Genomic DNA, 24,787 nt, shown 5'->3' with positions numbered 1-24,787 from the left:
GTCAGGAGATGCTCTAAAAATACAGAGAAACTTGTCTCAAAACCACACACACACACCCCAAACAAACAAAACAAAGCTGTGCTAGGGAAATGATGTTCTGTTTCATTGGTCTTTTGATTGATTATAATGAATCATTATAATATATTTGCCTACAACATCGATGATTCTTATTTCAACTGAAATGTTTTATTTCTTAGAACTCTTAGGTTAAAAGACTTTTGGTTTTGATCGCACTTTTTGTTTCATTTGCATGTTTGTCAAGAGGAGTTCAGAGAACAGCTTATGGGAGTCATGTCTCTCCTTCCATGGGTCCTGGGGATTAAACTCAGGTTTGGCTGCAAGAGCCTTCCTTTACCTATTGAGTCATTTTGCTAGCCCCAGAAGGCAGTCTCTCTCTCTCTCGCTCTCTCTCTCTCTCTCTCTCTCTCTCTCTCTCTCTCTCTTGCTTTATTATGTGTGCAACTCCAGCTGGTCTGGAACTCACTACATAGAGCAGGCTTGAGCTTTGTCTTAGGGTTTCTATTGTCATGAATATGAGCACAGAAGCAAGCTGGGGAGGAAAGGGTTTATAAATTTGGCTTACACTTCCACATTGTAGTCCATCGTCTAAGGGGGTCAGGGCAGGAGCGGAGGCAGAGGCCATGGAGGGATGTTACTCTGGCTTGCTTTTCATGGCTTGCTTAGACTGCTTTCTTATAGAACCTGGGTCCACCAGCCTAGGGAACGGCCCACCCACAATGGGCTAGTTCCTCCCTCATCAGTCACCATGAAAAAGCCTATAAGAGACATTTCTTGATTGAGGTTCCCTCCTTTCAGCTTGTTGGTCAAGTTGACATGAAGCTAGCCAGGTCAAGCCCCTAGCAATCCACCTGCCTCCAGAGTGCTTTACCAACATGCCCTGCAAGAAGGCATTTCTGTTTTGTTTTGTTCTGTTATGTTTTGAGAGAGGGTTCTCTGTGTCACAGCTGTCCTGGAAATTTGCTTTGTAGGCCAGGCTGGCCTTGAACTCATTTAGATCTGCTTCCCTGTGCTGGGATTAAAGGCTGCCCCGTCATGCCCGGTCCTAGACCTTTCTTAATCTAAGTGATTAGCTTATACATTTTATGACACAAAGCTTCAGAATCTTGAACCCTTTATTTTAAGTTGGTTAAATAAGAAAAAAAGTGACTATTTGTGGTTTTTCTATAGTGCTGGGGATTGAATCCACCTATTGTGCATGCTTTAGATCTATGTATGTGGAACATGATATAAAGTTCATGCCAGAGGCACCTAATAATTCAGGGTAGGTCTTTGAGTAAAATATTGGGAAGACAAGACCTTAAAAGTACTAATTAAAATGTCAGCTGCCATGTGGATGCCAGGATTTGAACCTCTCAGTCCTCTAGAAGAGCAGCCTCCTAACTGCTGAGCCATCTCTTTAGCCTTCTACACTAATTAAAATGTATTAGAATTTCCATCTTGCATTCTGTTTCAGTGTATATTTTAATTTTTAAATTTAGGCTTAATTTTCTTTTAATTATTATTTTTAACTTTCCCTATAGGTAAAGGCACTGAAAGAGAAGATTGAATCTGAAAAGGGGAAAGACGCCTTCCCAGTAGCGGGTCAGAAGCTAATCTATGCAGGTATGAATGCAATTCTGAAATTAATTTCCAATGCTTTGCTTATTTGACATTTTAGTTTTAGAAATGTTATCTTAATGCCGGGCAGTGGTGGCTCACGACTTTAATCCTAACGCAGTGGATCTCTGTGAGTTCGAGGCCAGTCTGGTCTATAAGAGCTAGTTCTAGGACAGGCTCCAAAGCTACAGAGAAACCCTGTCTAAAAAAAGAAAAAAGGAAGGAAGGAAAGAAAGAAAATTGTTATCTTAGAAATTATAGTATTTTTTTAATTGACTTTGTCAGAAACATGATCATAGATAACAGTGGTGGAAGTAGTTTTCAAATTATGTTTTGATATTCAGTCTTCTCTCTGCACATTTGCCTTCTGTGCCATGGAGTGATGGTGAGTACTGTGACTGACTTCTGTGTCATTCATGACTTTCAGTCTGTCAAGAACTTGTGCACTAGTTGACTAATACACACAAAAGTTGGAGAATGAAGGCTTGTTTCATACATCAGGATTAAATGATAGGAATCCCCCCTAAAATTGAAATACAAATTATATAGAGTATTTTTAAATTCGTAAGAAAAGGAAGCCCCAATACAAAAGCACCCAAGAATACTAGGAAATTACAAATTTAATTAGCCTCACTGACACTCAGGAAAATATGTTAAAAATAGACTTGATGGCAAAATTTAGTAGAGAAAACTCATTTGTTCCCTTGAGGATGGCACTAGGACTCATTACAGATGGTTGTTTAACCACCATGTGGTTGCTGGGAATTGAACTCAGGTTCTTTGGAAGAGCAGTCAGTGCTCTTAGCGTCTGAGCTATCTCTCCAGCCCTAGTTTTTGTATTTTCAAAGCAGGGCCTCACTCTGTATCCTCTTCTGTCCTGGAACTCACAGTCGAGACCAGGCAGGCCCAGAACTAATGGAATTATGCCTGCCTCAGCCTCCCGAGCCTTGGGATTAAAGGCGGCACCTGTACATCAAAAAGAAAACAAACAAACAAAAACAAGGCAGTGGTGGCTCAACGCCTTTTTTAATCCCAGCACTTGGGAGGCAGAGGAAGATGGATCTCCAAGTTTGAGGCCAGGCCAGCTGTTCTACCGAACTAGTTCCAGTGCAGCCAGGGCTACACAGAGAAATTGTTTCAGCAACAAGAACACAGGTATGCGTCACTCACTGCTGGGCATGTATCCTTCTAGGAGAGAGACAGGTGAGAATGATTGCACACTGATCTAGCTCCATTGTCAGGATTCAAAAGGGATGAACTATAATTTTTGGTGCCTAGCCTCTTAATCTCATTCCCACTCTTTTGTGCAATTCATACTGATTTTTATGCAATAGCTTTTTTAGAATAGAGAACTAAATTCAAGTGAGGAACCATTTAGGAGTCCTGACCCGAGCATAGCTTTGGTCTTCTGCACCATGCTCACTGAGCTCCACTATTCTCTTTTCTTGTATGTTCTGCTGTTTTTATGAATGGTTTTGTTCACTTGGCTTATTTGTTTGTGGTTGTTTTGCTTTTAAAACATTAGAACATGGGGCTGGAGAGGTGACTCAGTGGTTAAGAGCGCTACCTGCTCTTTCATAAGTCCAGAGTTCAATTCCCAGGAGCCACATGGTGGCTAACAACAATCTATAATAAGATCTGGTACCCTCTTCTGGCCTGCAGAGATACATGCAGGAAGAACTCTGTATCCATAATTTAAAAAATAAATCTTAAAAAATAACATTGGAACATTTCTGATTCATCAAGTGTCTAGTGTTTCAAGTAGGAAGTTGCTCATCCCTTCTTTTTTTTTTGCCATTTGTGAGTAGGGACTTTTTTTTATTTTTATTTTTTTATTAAAGATTTCTGTCTCTTCCCCACCGCCGCCTCCCCTTTCTCTCCCCCTCCCCCAATCAAGTCCCCCTCCCTCTTCAGCCCAAAGGGCAATCAGGGTTCCCTGCCCTGTGGGAAGTCCAAGGACCACCCACCTCCTTCCAGGTCTAGTAAGGTGAGCATCCAAACTGCCTAGGCTCCCACAAAGCCAATACGTGCAGTAGGATCAAAAACCCATTGCCATTGTTCTTGAAGTCTCAGTAGTCCTCAGTGTCCACTATGTTCAGCGAGACCGGTTTTAACCCAGGCTTTTTCAGACCCAGGCCAGCTGGCCTTGAGAGTTCCCGATAGAACATCCCCATTGTCTCAGTGTATGGGGTCCTGAGCTCCTTGCTTGTGCTCTCTCTCCTTCTGCTCCTGATTTGGACCTTGAGATTTCAGTCCGGTGCTCCAATGTGGGTCTCTGTCTCTGTCTCCTTTCATCGCCTGATAAAGGTTAATATTCAGGAGGATGCCTATAGGTTTTTCTTTGGGTTCTCCTTATTTAGCTTCTCTAAGAACCCAAATTATAGGCTCAATGTCCTTTATTTATGGCTAGAAACCAAATATGAGTACTGAGTACATCCCATGTTCCTCTTTTTGGGTCTGGCTTACCTCACTCAGGATGGTGTTTTCTATTTCCATCCATTTGCCTGCAAACTTCAAGAAGTCCTTGTTTTTTACTGCTGAGTAGTACTCTAATATGTATATATTCCATTCTTCATCCATTCTTCCATTGAAGGGCATCTAGGTTGTTTCCAGGTTCTGGCTATTACAAACTATGCTGCTATTAACATAGTAGTGCATATACTTTTGTTGTATGATAGGGCCTCTCTTGGGTATATTCCCAAGAGTGGTATTGCTGGGTCCATGGGTAGGTTGATCCCGAATTTCCTGAGAAACCTCCATACTGCTTTTCAGAGTGGTTGCACAAGTTTGCATTCCCACCAGCAATGGTGCTCATCCCTTCTTTTAGAAAAAAAACTATACTTTATTTTCGAGAAGGTGACAAGGCAATTGAAAATGTTTAATTTTCTTTGTCTTTATGATTTCCCTGTTTGTAGGGCTAGCTTCAAATAAATAGTTAGTAAATTAAAAGCCAAATCAGTTGGTGTTTTATATACTGAAGGTGTTAGACATTTTTTATCAGATGCTTTTAAAGTGGTACAGATCCATTTATATGTTTATTAGCTGGATGCTGAAGTTTTTCTTAGACATTTTACTTGACAGAATTAATGTTAAGAGTAATTTTTTTGTAAGACAGCTTAATGTATTTTTAAATAACGTTTTCTCCTCTGGATTATTAGGAAAAATCCTCAGTGATGACACTGCTCTCAAAGAATACAAAATTGATGAGAAGAACTTTGTGGTGGTTATGGTGACAAAAGTAAGTTTTGTCTTCCCACTGTACCGTTATGCATGTGAATCATCAAACAGTCGCCACTTCCACAGCCGATAAGTTGTATGCATTTCTATAGCACAGCATGTAGAATACAGGCAGATCTACCATGGTCCCCTGTAAGGCTGATAATTAGGTATCTGTAGCTCTAAACTCATTTTATAAAACAATGTGTCTTATTTTTTAAGGGGCATTACCCCTTAAAGCCCATGAAGAGTTATCATCTTTCCTTAATCTTTGTTCACTCTGCTTTATAAGAGCTAGAGTAGTAAAGTTACCACGTGATTATTTAAAAATATGCTTAGCAAACAAATTAATGTCTTTCATTCTTAGTTTTCAGTATATTTCAGTACCATTCAGGCACTGGATATTTATGCTAGACCTGACAGACTCAGGGCAGGAAAAAAAAAACATGAATTGAGTGCGAGTTCAGTTTTCAGTGAGAAGAGTTTTAAGAAATAAAGAAGACAGCTAAAGAAATGATGGGATGATTTTTGTAATTAGCTTTTGAGCAAGAGCTGTTTGGTGATTTCCTTATGTTGAAATATATTGGGTAATTTTATGAAAGCAAGCTTTTTATTTATTTGTGTGTTTGCTTGTTTATTTATTTTCCTAAAGTAGAGCTTGAGAGCAGGGACAAAACCTCAGCCAGTAAAGTGTTTCCTTACTTTGCAAGCCTAAGGATCTGAGTTCTATCCCCAGAGCCTTCACTAAACCCAGTCTTGAAAACCTAAAGGAAGGAAAGAAAGAATTAGAAAAAGAGAAGGGCGTATATGCTAGCGGTGTTTTAAAGTATCTTAAAATACACATGACTTTGTTAGCTTCACCAAACAGCTCAAGTTAAGCAAGGCACAGTTCAGCTCATTGCTTTTGTAGTTTACTGACTTGGGATAGTGGGAGATTTTAAACCCATCTTTTGTTTAAAATAGTAAACTTAAGTCTACAGAAAAGTTATGGACTGAATAGACTGAAAGGGTTTAGGTAAAATAAAATTCAGTATGACTTTTATTTATGTGTAATTGCATTTGCTGCTTGGAAGGCTTTATGGCTGTGCTCTTACACACAGCCATACAAAGTACAGAGTATGTGCATCATTTTGCTCCGTGTGTGTGTGTGTGTGTGTGTTTGTATGTTTTTTTTTAACTTCAGTGTCAAAAACTTATTTTGACAATGCTTTTAAGTGGCAATATAGTCTTTAAAATTATAAACAAGGTGCATAAGTAAAGCGCTAGAAAACTATATGGTACTTTTGGGTATGTGTGTTCTATATTTAAGACAGATTTCTTTGTGTTCTTTTTATACTGAATTGTTATTAAGGACTGAGATGAGTCTAATGTTAAATGCACTTGGTAGTTAAGATAATGTAATTTATCCTAGGAACTCTGAGGAGTAATGAAATGCTTTCATTTGATAATGTTGATCATTTATCATCCTGTTACAAAATGATGTTTAGGTTACTAGTTATTAGACTATTCTTGTTGCCATCGTCCAGCGAGTGATCACGTAATACCTTATATTCATTTTGCTTTTTAACACATCTAGCCCAAAGCAGTGACAGCCCCAGTGCCAGCGACAACTCAGCCATCGAATGCTCCCACCACGGCTGCAGTTAGCTCTTCCACGGCAACAGTTGTGGCTCAGGCTCCAGCCCCCACCCCAGCTTCAGCTCCCACTTCCACACCTGCATCTACTACTCCAGCCTCAACTACAGCATCTTCTGAACCCGCACCTGCTAGTGCAACTCAGCCTGAGAAAGCTGCAGAAAAGCCAGCACAGTCACCAGTGGTTACTAGCCCAGCACCAGCTGACAGGTAAGGACTATGTTTTAAGAAGTTAAACATCAAAGTCGCCATACTTCTGAATTTGTGAAAGTCAAACAATGTTACATTTTTTATTTCTTTTTTCTTAAATAGTTTATTTGTATTTTATGTACATTGGTGTTTTGCCTGCACGTATGTCTATGTGAGGGTGTCAGATTCCCTGGAACAGGAGTTATAGAGAGTTGTGAACTGCCATGTTGGTGCTGGGAATTGAACTCAGGTCCTCTGAAAGAACAGCTAGTACTCTTACCCTGAGCCATCTCTCCAGCCCACATTTTTTATTTCTAAGTGAACTCTGTGTCATATCCTTATGTCTATTTTTCTTGCTTGTATGTACATGTACCACACTTGTGTGTTTAAGACACAGGTTGATGTAATGTATCTTCCTCTATTGCTCTCTACCCTATTTGTTTGAGACAGGTTCTTTGGCTGGATCCAGAGCTTGCCAGTTTGGCTAGGCTGTCCAATGAACCTTTGGGATCCACCCCTTAACACCCTCACAGTGCTGGAGTTACAAGGCATGCCACTGCACCCTGCCGTGGATCCTGAAGATCTAAAATCAAGTTCTTGTGCTTGCACCTTTATCAACTGAGCTTTCTTCCCAGCCAGTTTGTGACTACTTTGATAGTTTACTATTAACAATATAGGTATACATTCTATCATACAGATTTTTATGTTTCAAGATTTTTTTAAAGACGTGTTGGAGAGCTTCTTCTGATAGAGATGTTTAAGAAATATAAATTACCAAAAAATAGTAATTGTAAATAACATTGGCAGCCAATCATTTTTATTTGTTGTAATTGTTTGTGGCCATTATTATATATGTAACATTTGCATCCTTCCATATCAGTAAATAATTCAGTTGCTGTATTGCACTGTAGTTTGTTCTGACCTTTGTTAGCTCTTATACTTTAAGACCAGCATTAAGGTCTTTGGACATTTTCCTCTTCTATAAAATGGAGGTCACACTAAGATAATCTAAAGTGTAAAGTGGCACAGGTGTGGTGACTGCCAGGTAAGATCAGCAGTAGTTGCTGTTACTTGCCTCTTGTTGACCCAGCACCTAAAAACAGCAGGAGATAGATGCCTGAGACCTGCAGGTTTTGCAAAGACTCTTGGCTACAGCCTCCTAGCCAGAGCTCTTCCTCATTGTTAGTTACCAAAGTCACTGCTCCTCACTGAAACCTGGTGAATCAAATGTGATGGATCAGGAGGAATTGCAGGATTTTTTCCCCCCCAGGATTGTGGGGTGATTTGGGGTGGTGTTCCTTCAGTGATAATACTATGGGCAGAGCAGATGATTTAGTCAATAGTAATTTTGGCTGGAAATCAAAGGGACTTCCTGGGCTATCTAAAATATGAGTTCTATTACAGCCAATCTGAAACTGGCACTGAGCTATAACTTGGAACACAAGTAGAAGGAGTTACCTGAACTAGGAGTCAGAGCCAGCCACTGCGGAAAACTGGCAGTGATTGGAAATGCTTTGAAAGCATGGAAAACATCTGTGGGGTTTCTGGCAGTATGTGCAGGTTTGCCCCGTATACAAACATGCCCTTGGTAAAGTTTAATCTATAAATTAGGCATAGTAAGAGATTAATTACTAATGAAATTAGGATGTGAACCAGCTGTTGTGGTCATGGCTAATCTGAGCACTTCAGAGGCCGAAGCAGAAAAATTGCAAGTTCAGAGGCAAAATGGGCTTTTATAGCAAGATTGTCTGAAAGAAAAATGTCTTTTGAACTAGGTGTAGTTGGCATGCCTTTAATCCCAGCACTTGGGAGGCAGAGGCAGGTGAATCTCTTTAAGTTTGGGGCCAGCTGGTCTGCATAGTGAGTTTCAGAACAGCCAGGGCTACATAGAGAGACCTGTCTCCAAAAATAAGTCTTTGAAGTATACTGTCTTAAAATGTATGATGGTCCTGTAGATCAGCTAGTCTGTACCCCTCCACACCCGGTTGAGAGCTTTCATTCAGTCACTAAAGAAAGCTTCTCCAGTGTATTTCATTCCTTAGCATCACTACTATTACATTTGGAGGGCATTATTAAAATAAAGGTTTTTTAAATAAAGGTTTCATGAACACTATACTGTGGCTCTGGTGATTGAGACTGTTTAAGAGACCAGTAGGCAGGCAAGTGAATATATAGCATGGAAGTAATGACCAGAAAGGTGGTGTGGCAGCCAGGCTATCAAGCAGTAGTTAGTACCTGAAGTGGTCACATAACCTTCCAGACAGGCTGTCGCTAGCCTGACAAAAGGTCAGGATGTTGCTCTGCTCCTTCTCTGTAATTTGGAGGATGCCTTAAAAGAAGTGCTTATTTAGCCTATGTGACAGCTAGCGATACATGTGAGTTGTGTCTTTTCCTGCACCCCCACGCCAGTCAAGAGAAAAATAGTTTATGTTGGGGATTGGTCCAGAGAAATAGTTTATGGTCCTGGTTGCCACCGGACCCCGACACTTTGTTTTAGCGTTTTGCCCCTAAATGTGGCTTTTATGTTGTAATGATTCTTTTCTGTCTTTCCAGCCAGCTCTCAAATAATGACACAAAGACTTCTAATTATGAAAACTTGGCCTATAGCTTAGGCTTGTTCAACCAGTTCTTACAACTTAATGAACCCATTTCTATTAATCCATGTCCTGTCATGTAGCATTACCTCTCTTCCTTCTTGCACCTCCTGTTTCCTCTCCGTGTCTCCTAGCACCTCTCCATTTCTTCCTTCCTCTCTCTCCTGAAGTCCTGCCTATACCTCCTGCCTAGCTATTTGGCTGTTCAGCTTTTTTTTTTTTTTAGCCAGTCACAGTAACATATCTTTACACAGTGCAATCAAATATCTTGTGACACCATATCTCATACAGTCAGTTATGTTTTGGGAGAGTGTAGAATCTCCTGCCCATTACTAAGAAATAGCACAAAACTTAGGGAATATATTTCTTATGTTAACCTAGAAAACACTTACCCCCCACCCAGCATTTTTGACACCATTGTCTAACTTAAACCCTTTCTCCCCATGTACATCTAGAATGCATTCTGCTCTTACACAGTGGAAGATCATCAGAATCAGCTTAAACCATTGTATTGAAGTCTGTCTGTGGGAGAGGAATTTAGCAGGGACTCAAAGATACACATGCCTCTACCTCCCAAGTGTACTGAAGGTGTGTGTCATTATGTCTGGCTAACTGTAGACTTCTTAGTTGGACTTATATACTAGTTGCTTAGTCTCTTTTTAAAATATGGAACACTTCACGAATTTGCATGCCATTGTGCAGAGTCCACGTTCTTCTCTACATCACTGAAGTGTACACTTGGCTGTTCTTTTTTTTTTTTTTTTCTCAAAATAGTGTAACTTCGGAGAGAATGACAGAAGGTCTAGAAGGCAAGATAAATGTGTCCTTTAAATCACAGAACTCAGCGAATAGGTGTCAGGAGGTACACTGAAGGCTTCTCCATCACTGCTGGCCAGACATTTTGTTCCTATAATTTGTTTTTTCATGTCAGTTTTGTTCTTGATAAACTACCTGTGAACAGTGCAGAAGGTGCTGTTGGTGATTGCCATAAAGAAACTGCACTTGTGGGCTGGAGAGATGTTGCATGGGACCTGTTTTCACTTCCCATTTCCCATATGGTGGCTCAAACCATCTGCTTACTCAGGGGATTTGACTCCCTCTTCTGGCCTCTGCAGGCACCAGGCCTATGTGTGGTACATACACATATGTAGACAAAATACATTAAATCCCGGAAGGAAGGAAGGAAGGAAGGAAGGAAGGAAGGAAGGAAGGAAGGAAGCTGCACTTATGCTTTGTGAGTTCATTGTTGTTCAACGACACATTTGAGTCAACCCGAAATCTGTTTTACCATACTGTCGTCGTTGAACTTGGAGCAGACCTACTACTGAGTGCTGAAACTACAGCAGTGTTCTGCCACACCCAGTCAGGACTTTTCCACTAGTGACAGAGGCTGTAGGACAACATAAGAAGTATCTGTGTGCATACATGCACATCCATAACATGCGTGTGGAGGTCTAGTATAGCTTATGGAGGTTTCTCTCCTTGTACCATGTGGTATGCAAGGATCAGACTCAGGTCCTCCAGCTTGACAGGCAAGTAACTGCCCTCTGAGCCATCTCTGGTGTCTGGACATGCCTTTTAGTGTATAGAAAAAATGTGATGATGTTCTAATACACTCAGTGATGAGTGATTGTCTCTGGTTTAGGAAGGAGAAGTGAGATTCAAGAATGAGGAATGGTGTTTAAAGTACACTATAGTTTTAAATGCTTAAAGGGATTTATTTTTAACATTTTAATATTAAATATTTTTAATATTTTAAAGTTAGAAACTAGTGAAGGACAAGGGCAAAATAATGTTTTGCATTTTTTTTTTAAGACAGCCTTTTTATCTAGCATTGGAGCCTGTCCTGGAACTAGCTCTTGTAGACCAGGCTGGCCTTGAGCTTACAGAGATCTGCCTGTCTCTGCCTCCTGAGTGCTGGGATTAAAGGCATATGCCACCACCGCCCAGCTCACAGAGAGGTTCTTAAACAGGGCAGGAAACAGAAGAAAATAGTTCTTGATCTCTGTTTATCCGTATCTGCTCACACATATACACATTTGCACACAAGTCCATTTTAAAAATGTAATTTAAAAGCTAAAATTGGAATGCAGTATAAATAAATGGAGCGCGTGTAATAATTTACTACTGCTGTCACACCTGGAGAGGTGGCTTAACTGTTGGGAACACTAGTTGCTCTTGCAGAAGATCTGGGGTTTAGTTCCCATCACGCATAATGGTGGCTCACAATTGTCTGTAACCCCAGGTCCAGATCTAATGCCTCTTCTGATATCCAAGGCACTTCACATGTGCACATGCTTGTATACACTTAGGGATGCACACCTACACTAAAATAAACTAAAAATTGCTTTGTTACTTAATTAGTATTCATAAGTATATATTGTATACTGGGCAAGTGTCCTATAACTCCACCCCCTTTCATTGCTCCTCCCATTTTCTGTCTTCATTCCTCTAGATTCCGCTAGATGGCTTCACCTCTACTTCGTCATACATGATTTTGTGTGTCCACTGTCAGGACCTCTGTGGTGTTTTTAGTCTTATATTTCAGCCTTTTATTTTAACTTAATTCTGATTTCCCAACAAAGCGGAAACAACATGTGCATGTGAGTGCATTGCTCTGGGTTAACCCAGGACCTTATACCTTTACAGTTGGTTTTCTTTAGGTTAGAAAGAGCTGCACCTCACCTGCCATTTTCTTCCTTTGTGTATGCTATATTCCTTAACTTGTATGCTTTCTTTCCCTATCATTGTTGGAAATTTACTCGAGAACCTCACTGTGAAAGACTTGCCAGCCTCATTTGGTTTCTACAAGTGGCTACTTTTATCATGTACTGCTTTTGGTATTTCTTCTGCTGTGACTTGATTTATGGGTTATTCTCATACTTCTTTGAGCACACTTTCTTTAAAGGCATTGTTTTATATCTTTATAATGTTAATTAGAATGACAGTTTCAGAAGTAGTCTTACGATTGAAAATTTTTCCTTAACCATAAATCCTACAGGTAAAGCTTTGGGTATAATCTCTAAGAGACTGACTTACCTGTAGGCGTTAATAAAGAATTCTTTAGAAATTAGTTGCTATAATAATTTAAGTGGGTTTTGCATACTTTTTGAAATGTGATTTTTCTAAAAACCCTTTACAGTACACCAGGAGATTCTTCCCGGTCAAATCTTTTTGAAGATGCAACAAGTGCCCTTGGTGAGTGTCTAACTTACAACAGAAGTCATCAGACAGTGCAGTTTCACCTTCAGGATCACACTGTAATCAGCTTCATGGTCACTTACACATGACTTATTTAGATCATAGTACTAGAGACTTTGGTTTCCATATTAAATTCTTTAAAATCTCCTCTTGCAGTTAAGTACACTCCTTTGAAGCTAATTATTTTCCCATTATGAATTTTCTATGTATGTGGTCTTAACAAGTTTGGTCTGTGTATAGGCTTATTGCAGAAGTAAGTGCCTTTGGAAGGGTTTGCTGGTTTCTTTTATGTGCTTCACATTTGTTTGTTCACCCCCAGCTTTCATCCAGTGTGTTGGTGTTCTGGATTTCTGGCTGCATCCTGTTACTTATATGGGCAAATAGCAAAAAGGCCTTCTTGCCCCAACCTTTGATTTGACTATTTAATAAAGTCTTCCCCTTTCCCTTCATCTCTAATCTGTCAGCATTTTTTCTTCCTATTATTAAACCTCTGATACAGTTCATGTTTTTATGTTTATTGGCTGGCATCCCTGTTCCTGTGTAGATGGAGGGCTGGGATAGGTGCACTCCCCTGAGTTGCTGCTGCTGCATTCTGACAGCACTGACAATCCTTGGGATTACAAGTTGGTTCTGAGCTAGTTGGGCTTTTAACTCCTTGGAATTCTTGTTGTATTTAGTGACAAGAAAAAAAAAAGTAGATGTTTTAAATAGTCAAACTAAGATTTTCTGGGTGTACCATATTCAGAATTTCATCTTTTGGCTACCCTGGACAAAACTGCCTCCAAATACTATCAGTAAGGATCCCTTCATGAGACTGAAGGCATACTATTTCATATATGGAAAGCTGTAAGTTGTAGAGAATTGTTACAAAGGTTTGGGGAGAACTGGAAAAGAAGATTACATAGAGAATGCATAACCGTTTTGTAGCTTCAGAGCCAGAGCCACTTGGCACTTGTGTCTAAGTTTATTTGAGATTCTGGCTGTTACCAGTGTTGCCACAATAGAGTGTTTTGGTGCTATTGAGCAGGAGCCAAGTAAATTATACCTTTTGCTGCTGATACTGCTATGTCTAAGTTTCTGGTGGTGGCGTTGATTTTACTTACACACATTTTAAGGAGAGACATAACATAATTTTGCTCATGTTTCAGGGTGTAGGAAGCAGAACAGTTTATGACTTGGTCAAGAAGCCAACAGATAGGAATGCTAGCAGCCTTATATTTATAGTCTTTATGTCCCCCAGATCATTCTCAGCTTTGTAATTCCAGAATCTCTTTGCTCTGAAGTCTTTGCGCTGTCGAGTCCCCACTTCGTTAGCTTCCCATTTGGCTTTTGTTATACCTCTTTTCCTGGTCTGTATCTTGAACCATTTTTCTCATGCACTCTAGTAAAGTCTCATTATTCCTGACTCTATAATTATGTGTTTTCTGTGGTTCTGCTTTAGGCCACAGTTAAACATTTAGACTATGGGAATGGCTAGGTACCCCGTGTGTGCTGTAGGGATTCCCCACTGTAACTGTGCTACTCATCTTCCTCTGGATTTGCAGACTTGTTTATTTAAACTGCAAACAGGAAATCTACAGCCTCTACAAAAGTCTTTGTATCCTCACTCGTTTGCACCAGTGTGCTTGCTCTTGTTTACTGGTGGCATATGGCTGCTGGTCATTTAAACTAGAGGGCAGAGTTGGGGGTGAAGAATTCTGAGGTGGTAAGAAAGGCAGTGGTACCCAGAACATAAATGGAAAAGAAGATAGTTTTAATAGAGGTGAATTGAGTGGGTGTAGCTTTCTTTTAGGCAAGATAACACCCACCTGGGAAGATTGGAGATTGCCTGTGCCCAGTGACTCACTTACAATACAAGTAATTCCATCCTTGGGTGTGAAATTGTATCTTGCTAACTTGTTCCCCATCAGTTTGAAAATACAAAGTGTCAAAAGAAAAAAATCAAAGCCAATCTTATCACACCAGACTTGCTTGAAATATATGCAAAAAATTACTTGTTTCTTGTGAGCTAGAACTTGTCTTTATGTCCCATACTGCCATTGAACTTTTGTAGATAAGACTGACCTTAAACTCAGAGCAGCCTTTCAAATGGTAAGATTACAAGAACAACCCATTTGTTTTTTGTCTTGGACAGGTTGCCTTCTCTGACCTGTGAATTCTTCCCTGTATTTGTAGCTGATGTTTCAACTGTGCTTATAAAACCACCTAATTTTCTGTTGCTCTTGTAAGTTACCACAAACTTAGTGGTATGAAACAATTAGCTTTCTGGCCATTTTTGTAGATCAGAATTTTTGACACGGTTTTTTCTGCCTGATATCACAAGGTCAATAATTTTTTTTTTTTGAGACTGGGAGAATCTAGTTCCTTATCACTTCCAGATTCTAAAAGCTTGCAAACCGGTTCTTCACCTGCAAAGACAACAACAGAACTCTCATCCTGTTTTGTCTTCATTGTCTCTTACCTTTCTGTCTCTCTTGTTGATGGCATCAGGCCCATCTGCTGGAAAGACACTTCCCTTTGTCACATAATCTATGTATTTTGTAGGTTTTGGGGATTAGAGCACAGACATTTTTATGGGAGGGCATCTGATTACTTGTTGACTTTCATACAGTTGTCTTTGCTCAACACAGTAGTATATGAAACATTATAGACATCATACAGTTAAGAAGTGTGGAGAGAATGTTTTTTGAATGTTCATGTACTTTTTCCTTGTCCCCCACACACCTGTTTAGTGACAGGTCAATCTTACGAGAATATGATAACTGAGATCATGTCAATGGGCTACGAACGAGAGCAAGTAATTGCGGCCCTGAGAGCCAGTTTCAACAACCCCGACAGAGCTGTGGAATATCTTCTAATGGTGAGAAGTGTATTTCACTTTTTCTCTTTAATATCAAACTCTAAAGAAATTTAAGATTTTAAAAGATGAGTTAGCAATTTAGTGGCAAATACTATATGCTAGATAGTTTGCTGTTAACATTTTGTGCTGATAAAATGTAACCTTTGAAAAGATTCTGAGGTGATTTTCATTAGAAAATGCCATGCCGGTGAGTTACGAAGTGGCTCTCTGGTGGTGCCTTCCACACCTGTGAGCTCTGGAGAGGGTGTCTTTCTAATAGAGTAGGCTGACATCTTAGTAGATTTTAGTTGCTCACAAAATCTGTTATGAAATATTTAGTGCAAAAGAACCATTACCATTTTTGTTTGACAATTTGATAGAAAACCTGGACCCCGGACCTGCCAATAGTCTTAGCCTTCAGTGACTCCCCATCAGGAACCGGCCGGACCTGTCTAGTGCAGGTGCACCATTAGCCACTGCTCACTGCCTGTTTTTCCTAAAGTGGGTTTGTCTTGTGTGTAATAGAAAATGGACTTACCACCACTTGATAAAGTCTAAGACTGATGGATTTTTAAATAGCTATAACTGCCATTTGTTTAATCATGTTCATCAAAATAAAAACTCTGTACTTTTAAGCTGTAATAATTAAAAAAATGCTTGAAACATACAAAAAGCATCATTTGAAATTTAAACTATTGCAATTTATTTTATACCTATTTTGTCAATTTTGAAATTTTATATGAGGTGCTTCCTAGATGATGCTTGGCTTAGAAACATGAGTCAGTAGAGGAGACGATTTTCCTTTTGGCCAGAGATGCCTGGTATTCATTCTTCAGACACTTCCACCACCAGGAGTCACTTCAGAGCTGTCACCCTCTTACCCTAAATGTTCTAATGTTGTGTCGCTGAGTGACGACTCAGGAAAGTCGTCTGGGACCCCCATACAGAGGGAATGCCTAGTTATTAATATTCTTAGAGTTTAATTGGGCGTGGGTTGTGGTTGTTCCTGAACAGTACATCTATTACTGTAGAAAATCCTGTTGAACTGTGCTGCCTTATATACAGTACATGCATACAGCACTGAGGTCTACACAGTATCAACCATCTAAGATTAATAACCTTTTATGTTTGATGTCAGAGACGTTATTTTGCGTGTAGACAATGATGTTCAATAAGCCACAAATGTTTTACTGTGTATAATATTTAGCCTGTGTGTTTGCAAGATGTCTGAAAGCTTGGAAATTGTGTTGCAGGGAATCCCAGGAGATAGAGAAAGCCAGGCTGTGGTTGACCCTCCTCCCCAAGCAGTGAGTACTGGAACTCCTCAGTCTCCAGCAGTGGCAGCAGCTGCAGCGACCACAACGGCAACGACAGCAACTAGTGCTGGAGGTAGTGACTGTTTCCGATGGCAAACGATCTTGAGTATAAGATTATTTGATCTGAAGCGCTTCGGTGGTGTTTGGATATGTCTTAAGTCGTGTCCTCACTCACTGAAGAGAGATTCAACCACGTGTGTGGTAGTGCACACTGGTGTTGCTGTTTTGTCAGAGCTTACTTCACTAGTTGGTTCTTCACAGTTTGCCTTTAGTTCTCTTTCAGAATGGAAGGCTCACTTTATAAAAATGCATAAGATGCAGGCAGGATGTGGTAGTGTGTGCTTTTGATCCTAGCACTGGGAGGCAGAGGCAAGCACATCTCCGAGTTTGAGAGAACCTAGTCTACACAGCAGAGTTCCCAGAGAGCTCCAGGGTACAAGAGAATCCCTGTCTCAGGCGGGGGAAAAGACTGTACAATTTCAAAACTACAAAAATCTTGGTGATTGGACTGCTAATTTTGGAAAGGCTATGTGTGTTTTTTGGTCTCATTTTGGCAGTCAGTCAGGAGTCTATGTTATATAGTGAAAAGAGGAGGCACAGCGCTGGCTTAGATTTTAGTATTTCTATTCATTGCCTGCTAGGTAGCTTAGTCTCGTCTCACTTTAATATGACACATAAATATAATGCACATATATGTTATGTGTGTGTGTATATTCTTGTGAGCAATGACATGATTACCGTTTGATACAGGACACCAGTTTCTTGTATTCGCTGTAATGGTTCACAGGGCATTGTGAGTGAATTTGCTTCTTAGTGTTCTGTCCTTTTGCTAGCAGTAAAACTTTCAGCAGAGCAAAGGAGCACATGGGGGTTTGGAGAGTTTGTGAGTTATTTTTTCTACTGCACCTGAGAACTCAAGCCATTTTCATTTGAAGTATTTTCTGTCTGAAGGTATGGTTTCCCTACCTCTTTGTTATGTATTTACCACTTTTATTTTAAAATGTATTTCAGGTCACCCCCTTGAATTTTTAAGGAATCAACCTCAGTTTCAACAGATGCGACAAATTATCCAGCAGAATCCTTCCCTGCTTCCAGCTTTGCTACAGCAGATAGGTCGAGAGAACCCTCAGTTGCTGCAGGTGATGATCCTTGTTAATTTGGAAAATGGAGTTGTAATTTTGTGTTGTTTTTATACTACAGAATTTGCATTCTCTCCATTTGCCTCTCAGAACTGTTTTGTTTCTTTAATGATAATGTAAAAAAATCATTTTCCTTTTTTTTTTTTTCCTTTTTGACTTGAAAGAACTGGCCCTAAATTCAATTTGTTACTGGATTCAGGCAAGCCTAAGATTCAGTGATTGTTCAGTGAATCTCCATTCTTGCTGAGCCTTTTCTGTTAGAGTTGTCTTTTTCCTGAAGACAGTTATGATTGGTGTGTTGATGGTATGTTTTTGCTTGTGTTTTTCAAATCACTACAGCAAATTAGTCAACACCAGGAACACTTTATCCAGATGCTAAATGAACCGGTTCAGGAAGCAGGTGGTCAAGGTGGAGGAGGAGGTGGTGGAGGTGGAGGAGGCGGAGGTGGTGGTGGAGGTGGCAGCGGAGGAATTGCAGATGCTGGAAGTGGGCACATGAACTACATTCAAGTAACACCTCAGGAAAAAGAAGCTATAGAACGGGTGAGTTGAAGTCAAAGTAGATTTGAGTTCCTTGGTTACCCTAGCACCTGGGCTGGTGGCTCCTGCTGGGATGCAGCTGCAGCATTTCTGTACACCAGAAACAATTCTGTTTCCTTACCCTAGGGACTGCAGTAAGGACTTGTAGCCCCACCCCTTACTCTTTGTGTTTGTGCCCTCCTCCTCTACAGCAAAGGGCTTTCTTGTATAAATCAGATATGCATATTAATGGATTACAGTTCTCATTGGTGTAAAACACAAGAATATTAAAGCACTATACCTAATTCAAAATAATTTCAATTTACTTCACTATTGTCCCTAAAATGTTAAATATCTATGTGAATTATGCAAGAGTGGTATACAATAAGCATCAAACACTACCTATTTTAACTACTCTGTCCTCAAATGGACCAGTGCAGGTCTGAGCAATGCAGTAACCTATATTTTGTTAAACTGTGATCAGTAAACCTAGCTCTCCCTCATTCTTACATTTGTAGACAGGAAAGTACCATACTTGCCCATTTATTGCTACAAAGTATTTTGAGCTGGAAATCAGATGGAACTCTACACTTATATGGTCACAGAGATCTGCCGTCTCTGCCTCTCCTTCCAGTGCTGAGATTAACGGTGTGGTGCTCCACCACGTCTGGCTTTCATTTTCTTTTGAGTCTAGGCTTAAATTGATTTCTCATTTCTGCATTGTAGATAAGCATTGTTTAATCCAAGTGAAAGCAAGGTGTGCTAATTTTTAGAAAGAATTCACAGATTGCTCTTATGTGTAGGTCTGTGATCTATTTTGTTTTCTTTCATTAATGAATATGAGTGAGATTGCATGTGAATATCCATGTGTCCCAGCACCATTTGCTGAAAAGACTTTGAAGTTATGTGTTTCTGTAAAATATCAGTGGTCCATGGATGTGTCAGGGTTATTTCTTGAACTTGGTTTTAATGCTTTGGTCCATGTTTATTCACATGCCATTGAGGCCAGTACCTCACTCCTCGCTGCCTTTATTTACTTCAGGTTTCTAAGAAAATATGTAATCAGGTGTTGAGTGCTCCAATTTTGTTTCTAAAATTGTTGTGGATGTTCTAGATCTCTCATCCTGTGTAAATCTCAGGATCAGCTTGTCCAGTTTCTAGGGGTGAAACTTTTAAAGATGGCTGAGTTTAGAGCCTTTATTATGTCCAGCCGGGAGATGCATTTGAGAAATGTCCTGTATCTTTTTTTTTCTCTTTGATTTGGGGGGGGGGGTGGAGGGGTTGTCATTTGAGGCAGTCTTGTCTCAAATCCTGTGCTGGCTTTCAACTTGGTATGTAGATGAGGGTGAACTTGAAGTCATGATTCTTCTGCCTGCATTTGCAAGTGCTGGGAGTGCGGCAAGCACCACTGAGCCCACTGAGATTGCTGTTCACAATCAAGTCTGTGGGTGTGATGAGCAGCTTGTGATCCCAGCTCCTGGGAGGAGCAATTGGAAGCCTAGACTATGTAGTACGGTCATCTCAAAACAACTTCTTACTAAGGCAGTTCAGTGGTGTAAGTAAAAATATTGTACTGCTTTTGAGTTTATTCCTAATATCTTCTTTTTTATGCTATTGGGAATTACTCTTTATTTTAAAAATTTTTATTTTAAAAATAAAATAAACATTACAAAGAACATTTGTAATCATAAAGAACAGTTTTGTATGTTGATCTTAGATTCCTAAAATCTTGCTGAATTCATTTGTTTCCGTAGCCTTTTCTGGTTAAGGAAGGTGTTCCTCTGTGGTGTCAGGTTGTTGAGCTTTTATCATAACAGGTGGTACATTTGTTGCTTTTCTCAGTTTGTCACGTGATCGTCTTCTAAGAGGTACTTTATTGTGTATATTGAGTCAACATTGCATTCTTGGAACAAATCTCACTGACCATTAGATGATGTTTGATTCAGTATTCTGGGGTTTGGTTGAGTGTTTTTAGGCCTATATTCAAAACAGCTGCTGCTTCATAGTTTCCTGGTGATAGGTGTCTTGTATTGTGGGGAATTGTGACTCCGCAAATGAGTGGAGGGTGTTTTTGGAAAGAATTTAAGAACTAGTCTTGATTACTTGAAGAAGAGCTGATAGACTTAGTCACCACTCATCCTTCATGTTCCTTGGGGGAGTTTCTGTGCTTACATATTTTACTTTGTGTAGTTTTCATTGTCGAAAAGACAGTAATGTTTGCTGAATTTTATCCCTTACTTTAGCAATTTGAATCTTCAATTTTTTTCCTGACCATTTTAATTTGTCAGTTACTGATTTTTCAGTGCTTTTTATTGAAAATTTTCTCTAATACATCCAGACCACATTTTCCCCTTCTCTTACTCCTCCCAGCTCCCTTCTTTCAGTTTTTTTAAAGTCACTCTTTTTTGTTGTTTTGTTTTTTAATATTAAATCTCTTGCATTTCTTTCTAGTCTTTATTATTTCCCTGCTGGTTGACTTTGAGTTAGTTTTTGTTTTGTTTTGTTTTGCTTTTAAGGTAGCAAAACATTAGATTTTTGTTTATATATCCAGGCTATATAGAACTTAATTTCAGTCAATCAAAAAATAGCATTTTCTCTTTTCCATAAAATACCTGCTAAAATATATATCACAGGTTATCTTGTGAAACCTTTGAGTACACAGCCATTAAACCACAGTTGAAGGTGTTCACAAGAATGGGGCACTGCCTTTTTTTCTGTATTCCTGTTCTCCAGCTCATATTTTTATAGGCTCAGGAAGGCTCCACCAGGCCCAGATCCAGCCCCCAACCACCATTGTGCTCATTACCTACTGGGAAAATTATGAGTGAATAAAAGAGCCAGAGGAACAGTTCCCCAGCGAGGCTACCACCTAGGACTGATGCTGGGTGGAGTTCCATGAGAGTTTCAAGCTCTCTAAAATTGTTTAAGTAAAGTAGGAGTCTTCACTAACCTTTCCCCTTCAAAAGTGCTTTGGGTTGGTTTTAGTCTCTTAATTTGTTAAAGCAGGCATTTAGATCAGTAAACGACCCTACCCACTCTCATGCACACACTCTTGGTGGGTGGCACTTGAGATTGAACCCAGAGCCTCACATATTCTTGAGGACTGAATCCTATCCCTGCAGGGCCTGTCTTAATATGAATTGTGTATAGCTCTAGGCCTGTGCACTTCTAAGCACTGTCCCATCACAGTCTCAGAAATGTTTGCATAACTTCTGGTCTTTAAACTTACAAAGTCTTGTTTTAGGGCCGTCTTTCCTGAAACATATCCTGTATGTATTTGAGACTGTAATATGCTCTTGTTAAATAAACATTTTCTGGCTGTCAAGGCTAGTTGCCTTATAGTGTTGGTTAATTCCTTTGATTTCCTTGTTGGTCCTCTTTCTGATTGTATTTTTTGTTGCTGGTACTGGTGGCATTGGAGTCTCTAGATACAACTGAAATGCTGATTTCTCTCTCCAATGATACTTTTTTGTTTTATATATTTTTGGCTTCTTGCTACATATGTTTATCATGTCTTCTTAGTCCCCTCTTAAGTCATAAAAACATCCCTCTTCTGTGGTAACAATTAAGTTTATGTCTCATTGAAGAATGTAGTTAGATTGTCCCACATCTTGATCTATTACTTCAACTAACCTTGTTTTAGTTTGGACACAACTTAGAAAACACAGTCATGTGTGGAGGGAGTGGAAATTTGGATTGGTATTTATTTTTATAGTAAAAGAATAAAATATTAATTAAAAGAAGTTAGAGCTAATGGACCAAGCAGTGATTAAAAAAAAACACGTTCATGTTTTTAGTTTTTTCTACTTTGATTGTTTTGTTGATTGATTTGTTTTTGTTTTTTTTTTTTTTTGTCTCTAATAATTATCTTTTAAGTACTGTGTAATAGAAAGTTGTTGATGGTTAGGGAAGGTATTCATCCGACTAAGAAGTAATAATCGTATGTAGAAAAGTAAGCTGTTATTTGACTTGAGTGTTTGAGTATTGGGTCTCAGGTAATTTTAATAATAAGAGTGTAGACTAAATACCTTATTAGTGTTTCAAAAATGCTACAAATTTAAGTACATACGAATAGGGAACACTGTCTTTATTGCAGAATTCATCGTGCAATGGTATGTAGTTGGTTACCCCCTTTCTAATATAAAGAAATGAAGTATTCAGTTTTACAAAAAGTTGATGTGCAAGTTAAGGTCTTTTCATGTGCTTTCCGTCTCTCAACCCTTCCTTTACTAAAGCCATTGGAGCCCAGATTTCTACATGCCCATTTACTTACTGGTGTTTAAGTGTGGGTATCAGAAGGTGTTTAACATATTGTGCCTGTTCGTTTAATCTCATGGATTTGAAACAATGTAAAAAAAATTTTAGGCATTATTAAATGTTCTCTCCACCCTCTGAGTGTTGAACAATGATCTAGATTCAAATGTGAATTTTTCAGGAGCATTTTCTGTGGTACTGTTTGTTTGAGGTGTTCAGTGGCTATGCTACAGTCCTAGTATAGAAAGCAAACTAGACATACCATAATCGATGAGTTGTATGTTTAATTGCTTTCTTTTCTTCCAGTTAAAGGCACTAGGATTTCCTGAAGGACTTGTGATTCAAGCATATTTTGCTTGTGAGAAGAATGAGAATTTGGCTGCCAACTTTCTTCTACAGCAGAACTTTGACGAAGATTGAAGGGACTCTTTTGTATCTCACTCACACCAGTGCATTACACTAACTTTGTTCACTGGATTGTCTGGGGTGACTTGGGCTCATATCCACAATATTTGGTATATGGTAGTAGGTTGGTGGGGTGGGAGGGAGGGAGCTAGGACACAGGGCAGGGATACATACCATGCATGTCTGCTTCAGTTAGCAGATGCTGCAGATCCACACAATGTAAAATACTAGACAACCAAACATCCGCCTTTGCAGGTCTTTATTCTTCTAAACAGTAGGTAACATTTCCTGGGTTTCATTCTAGTATATTAGATCCAGAAATTTAGTGTGATGCCCTGCTTTCTCTTTTCTTTGACTTAACATTGGTTTCTGAATCTTTGCTACCTAGAATCTATAGTCTGTTTTATGGCAACACTGGATAATGGCTTTTTGAAATTGGAAACAAAATTGGAGCATCTGTAAACAGAAATGCCAAATTATTGATGGTCATTGTTGCTGCTTCACACAAATATGAAATTGATGCAAAAGGAAGCCCGTTCTTCATGTTCAGTACTTAGGGTAGGGAGGGTAGAGGGGGACTTTTTCTTAAAATGAAAATAATTACTGCTATTTTAAAATTTCCTGATTATTGAATGTGAGACCCTCTGACATGATTTGAGAAGCTGTACACATATAGGCAGAGTTATTTTCCTGTTTACATTCTTTATTTGTTTGGGGGAGATTGGTAGGTGTCTAATTACTGTTTACTTCATTGTTGTATTGCAGTAAAAAATTTAAAACAACCATTGCATGTTTGCTTTTGATGTATCCCTTTGTGAAATTAGCACTTTTGGGGCCAATGAAGAAATGCATTATTCAGTCTCTTTCCCCTTCCCTTTCCTCAGTAGCAATGATCAGCAGGTCATGAGTCAAACTGCTGCCTTTGAAAAAAAGCCACAAAATGCTGAATCAGTTCAAAATTAGCAAATCTTTCAAAATTGGACTTCTGATACTTGTGGATGTCTTTATTAGATAAGAATGTATTACCATTAAATCTATTAGTATTGCATTGCTTTCAAAGAGTGGAGGTGGGTGGGGCTATAATCCAGCAATTAGAAAAGCATTTTGAAAAGTTTACTGCATTTAAAGACGGGCGAAAACTTTTGTATGATTGGGAAATACGGCTGGAAAAACTTTGGAAAATATACAATCAAGATATCTCGTGGCACATTAAAAGAAAAATCTCAATTATAGTGTTGGCTTTTATTTGGAATTTGCTCATCTCTGATTTTCTTTGGAAACCCCGTCATTAGTATTGCTGTTTGATAAAGAGGGGTCACGTGTCATATTGTTGAATTTGTCAAGTCTTCTTTTCCTGAATATAAAGCATTGAAAGAAGTAATGTTTCCCACCATGTGATTCCATGTGGGAAGATGGCTTTGCAGACCCTGCTCAGTGTCCTGCAGTGTGCTTAGCACCACTTGGTGGTGACTCGCTTGCTCCTCATGCGCTCATAACCTGTTTCATGAAAATAAACGAAACCCTGATTTTCCTTCACAAATTGCCATGCTTAATTCTCATGTATTTATTCCGTAAATGTGGTAGACTGTTGAAAGGTGTACTGCTGGTGTGGTTTACAATGGATCATGTGTGAAGTCTCAGGAGAATTAAACAGGGCTGGGAAGTGCACTGCTCTGTCCAGGCAGAGCAGCAGTGGGTTGGGGAAGAAGGGTGACTCATTTCCGGTGGGATAGGGAACGCTTCCCTTTGCTTCATGACATTCTCTGTTCCCTCATGGCTCAGGATATTTGTGTAAGACTGGCCACGGAACTGGCAAAATTAGTGGCTGCTGATTCTCTGGAAAGTGACGTGGAACTTGTGTCC

At 39.4% G+C, this 24,787-nt stretch overlaps 1 protein-coding gene across 1 annotated transcript in view; it reads left to right on the top strand.

The window, feature by feature from the left end:
* Rad23b (RAD23 homolog B, nucleotide excision repair protein) overlaps positions 1-24,156 on the top strand; it is a 39,771-nt gene extending 15,615 nt beyond the window's left edge. Inside the window, exons 2-10 of the mRNA XM_050165054.1 lie at positions 1,542-1,623; positions 4,776-4,855; positions 6,410-6,678; positions 12,394-12,449; positions 15,185-15,312; positions 16,545-16,680; positions 17,619-17,746; positions 18,086-18,289; positions 22,826-24,156. Of these exons, the coding sequence (XP_050021011.1) occupies positions 1,542-1,623; positions 4,776-4,855; positions 6,410-6,678; positions 12,394-12,449; positions 15,185-15,312; positions 16,545-16,680; positions 17,619-17,746; positions 18,086-18,289; positions 22,826-22,939 (1,197 nt within the window). The 3' untranslated portion in view covers positions 22,940-24,156. The remainder of the gene's footprint in view (positions 1-1,541; positions 1,624-4,775; positions 4,856-6,409; positions 6,679-12,393; positions 12,450-15,184; positions 15,313-16,544; positions 16,681-17,618; positions 17,747-18,085; positions 18,290-22,825) is intronic.
* Positions 24,157-24,787: the final 631 nt, after the last annotated feature.

Source organism: Alexandromys fortis, unplaced genomic scaffold, assembly GCF_014885135.2.
Source record: "Alexandromys fortis isolate MF-2015 unplaced genomic scaffold, M_Fortis_MF-2015_v1.1 scaffold_18, whole genome shotgun sequence".
NCBI classification, from domain to species: Eukaryota; Metazoa; Chordata; class Mammalia; order Rodentia; family Cricetidae; genus Alexandromys; species Alexandromys fortis.
Note: the sequence above shows the minus strand (reverse complement) of the source record. Positions and strands in the feature narration are given on the sequence as shown.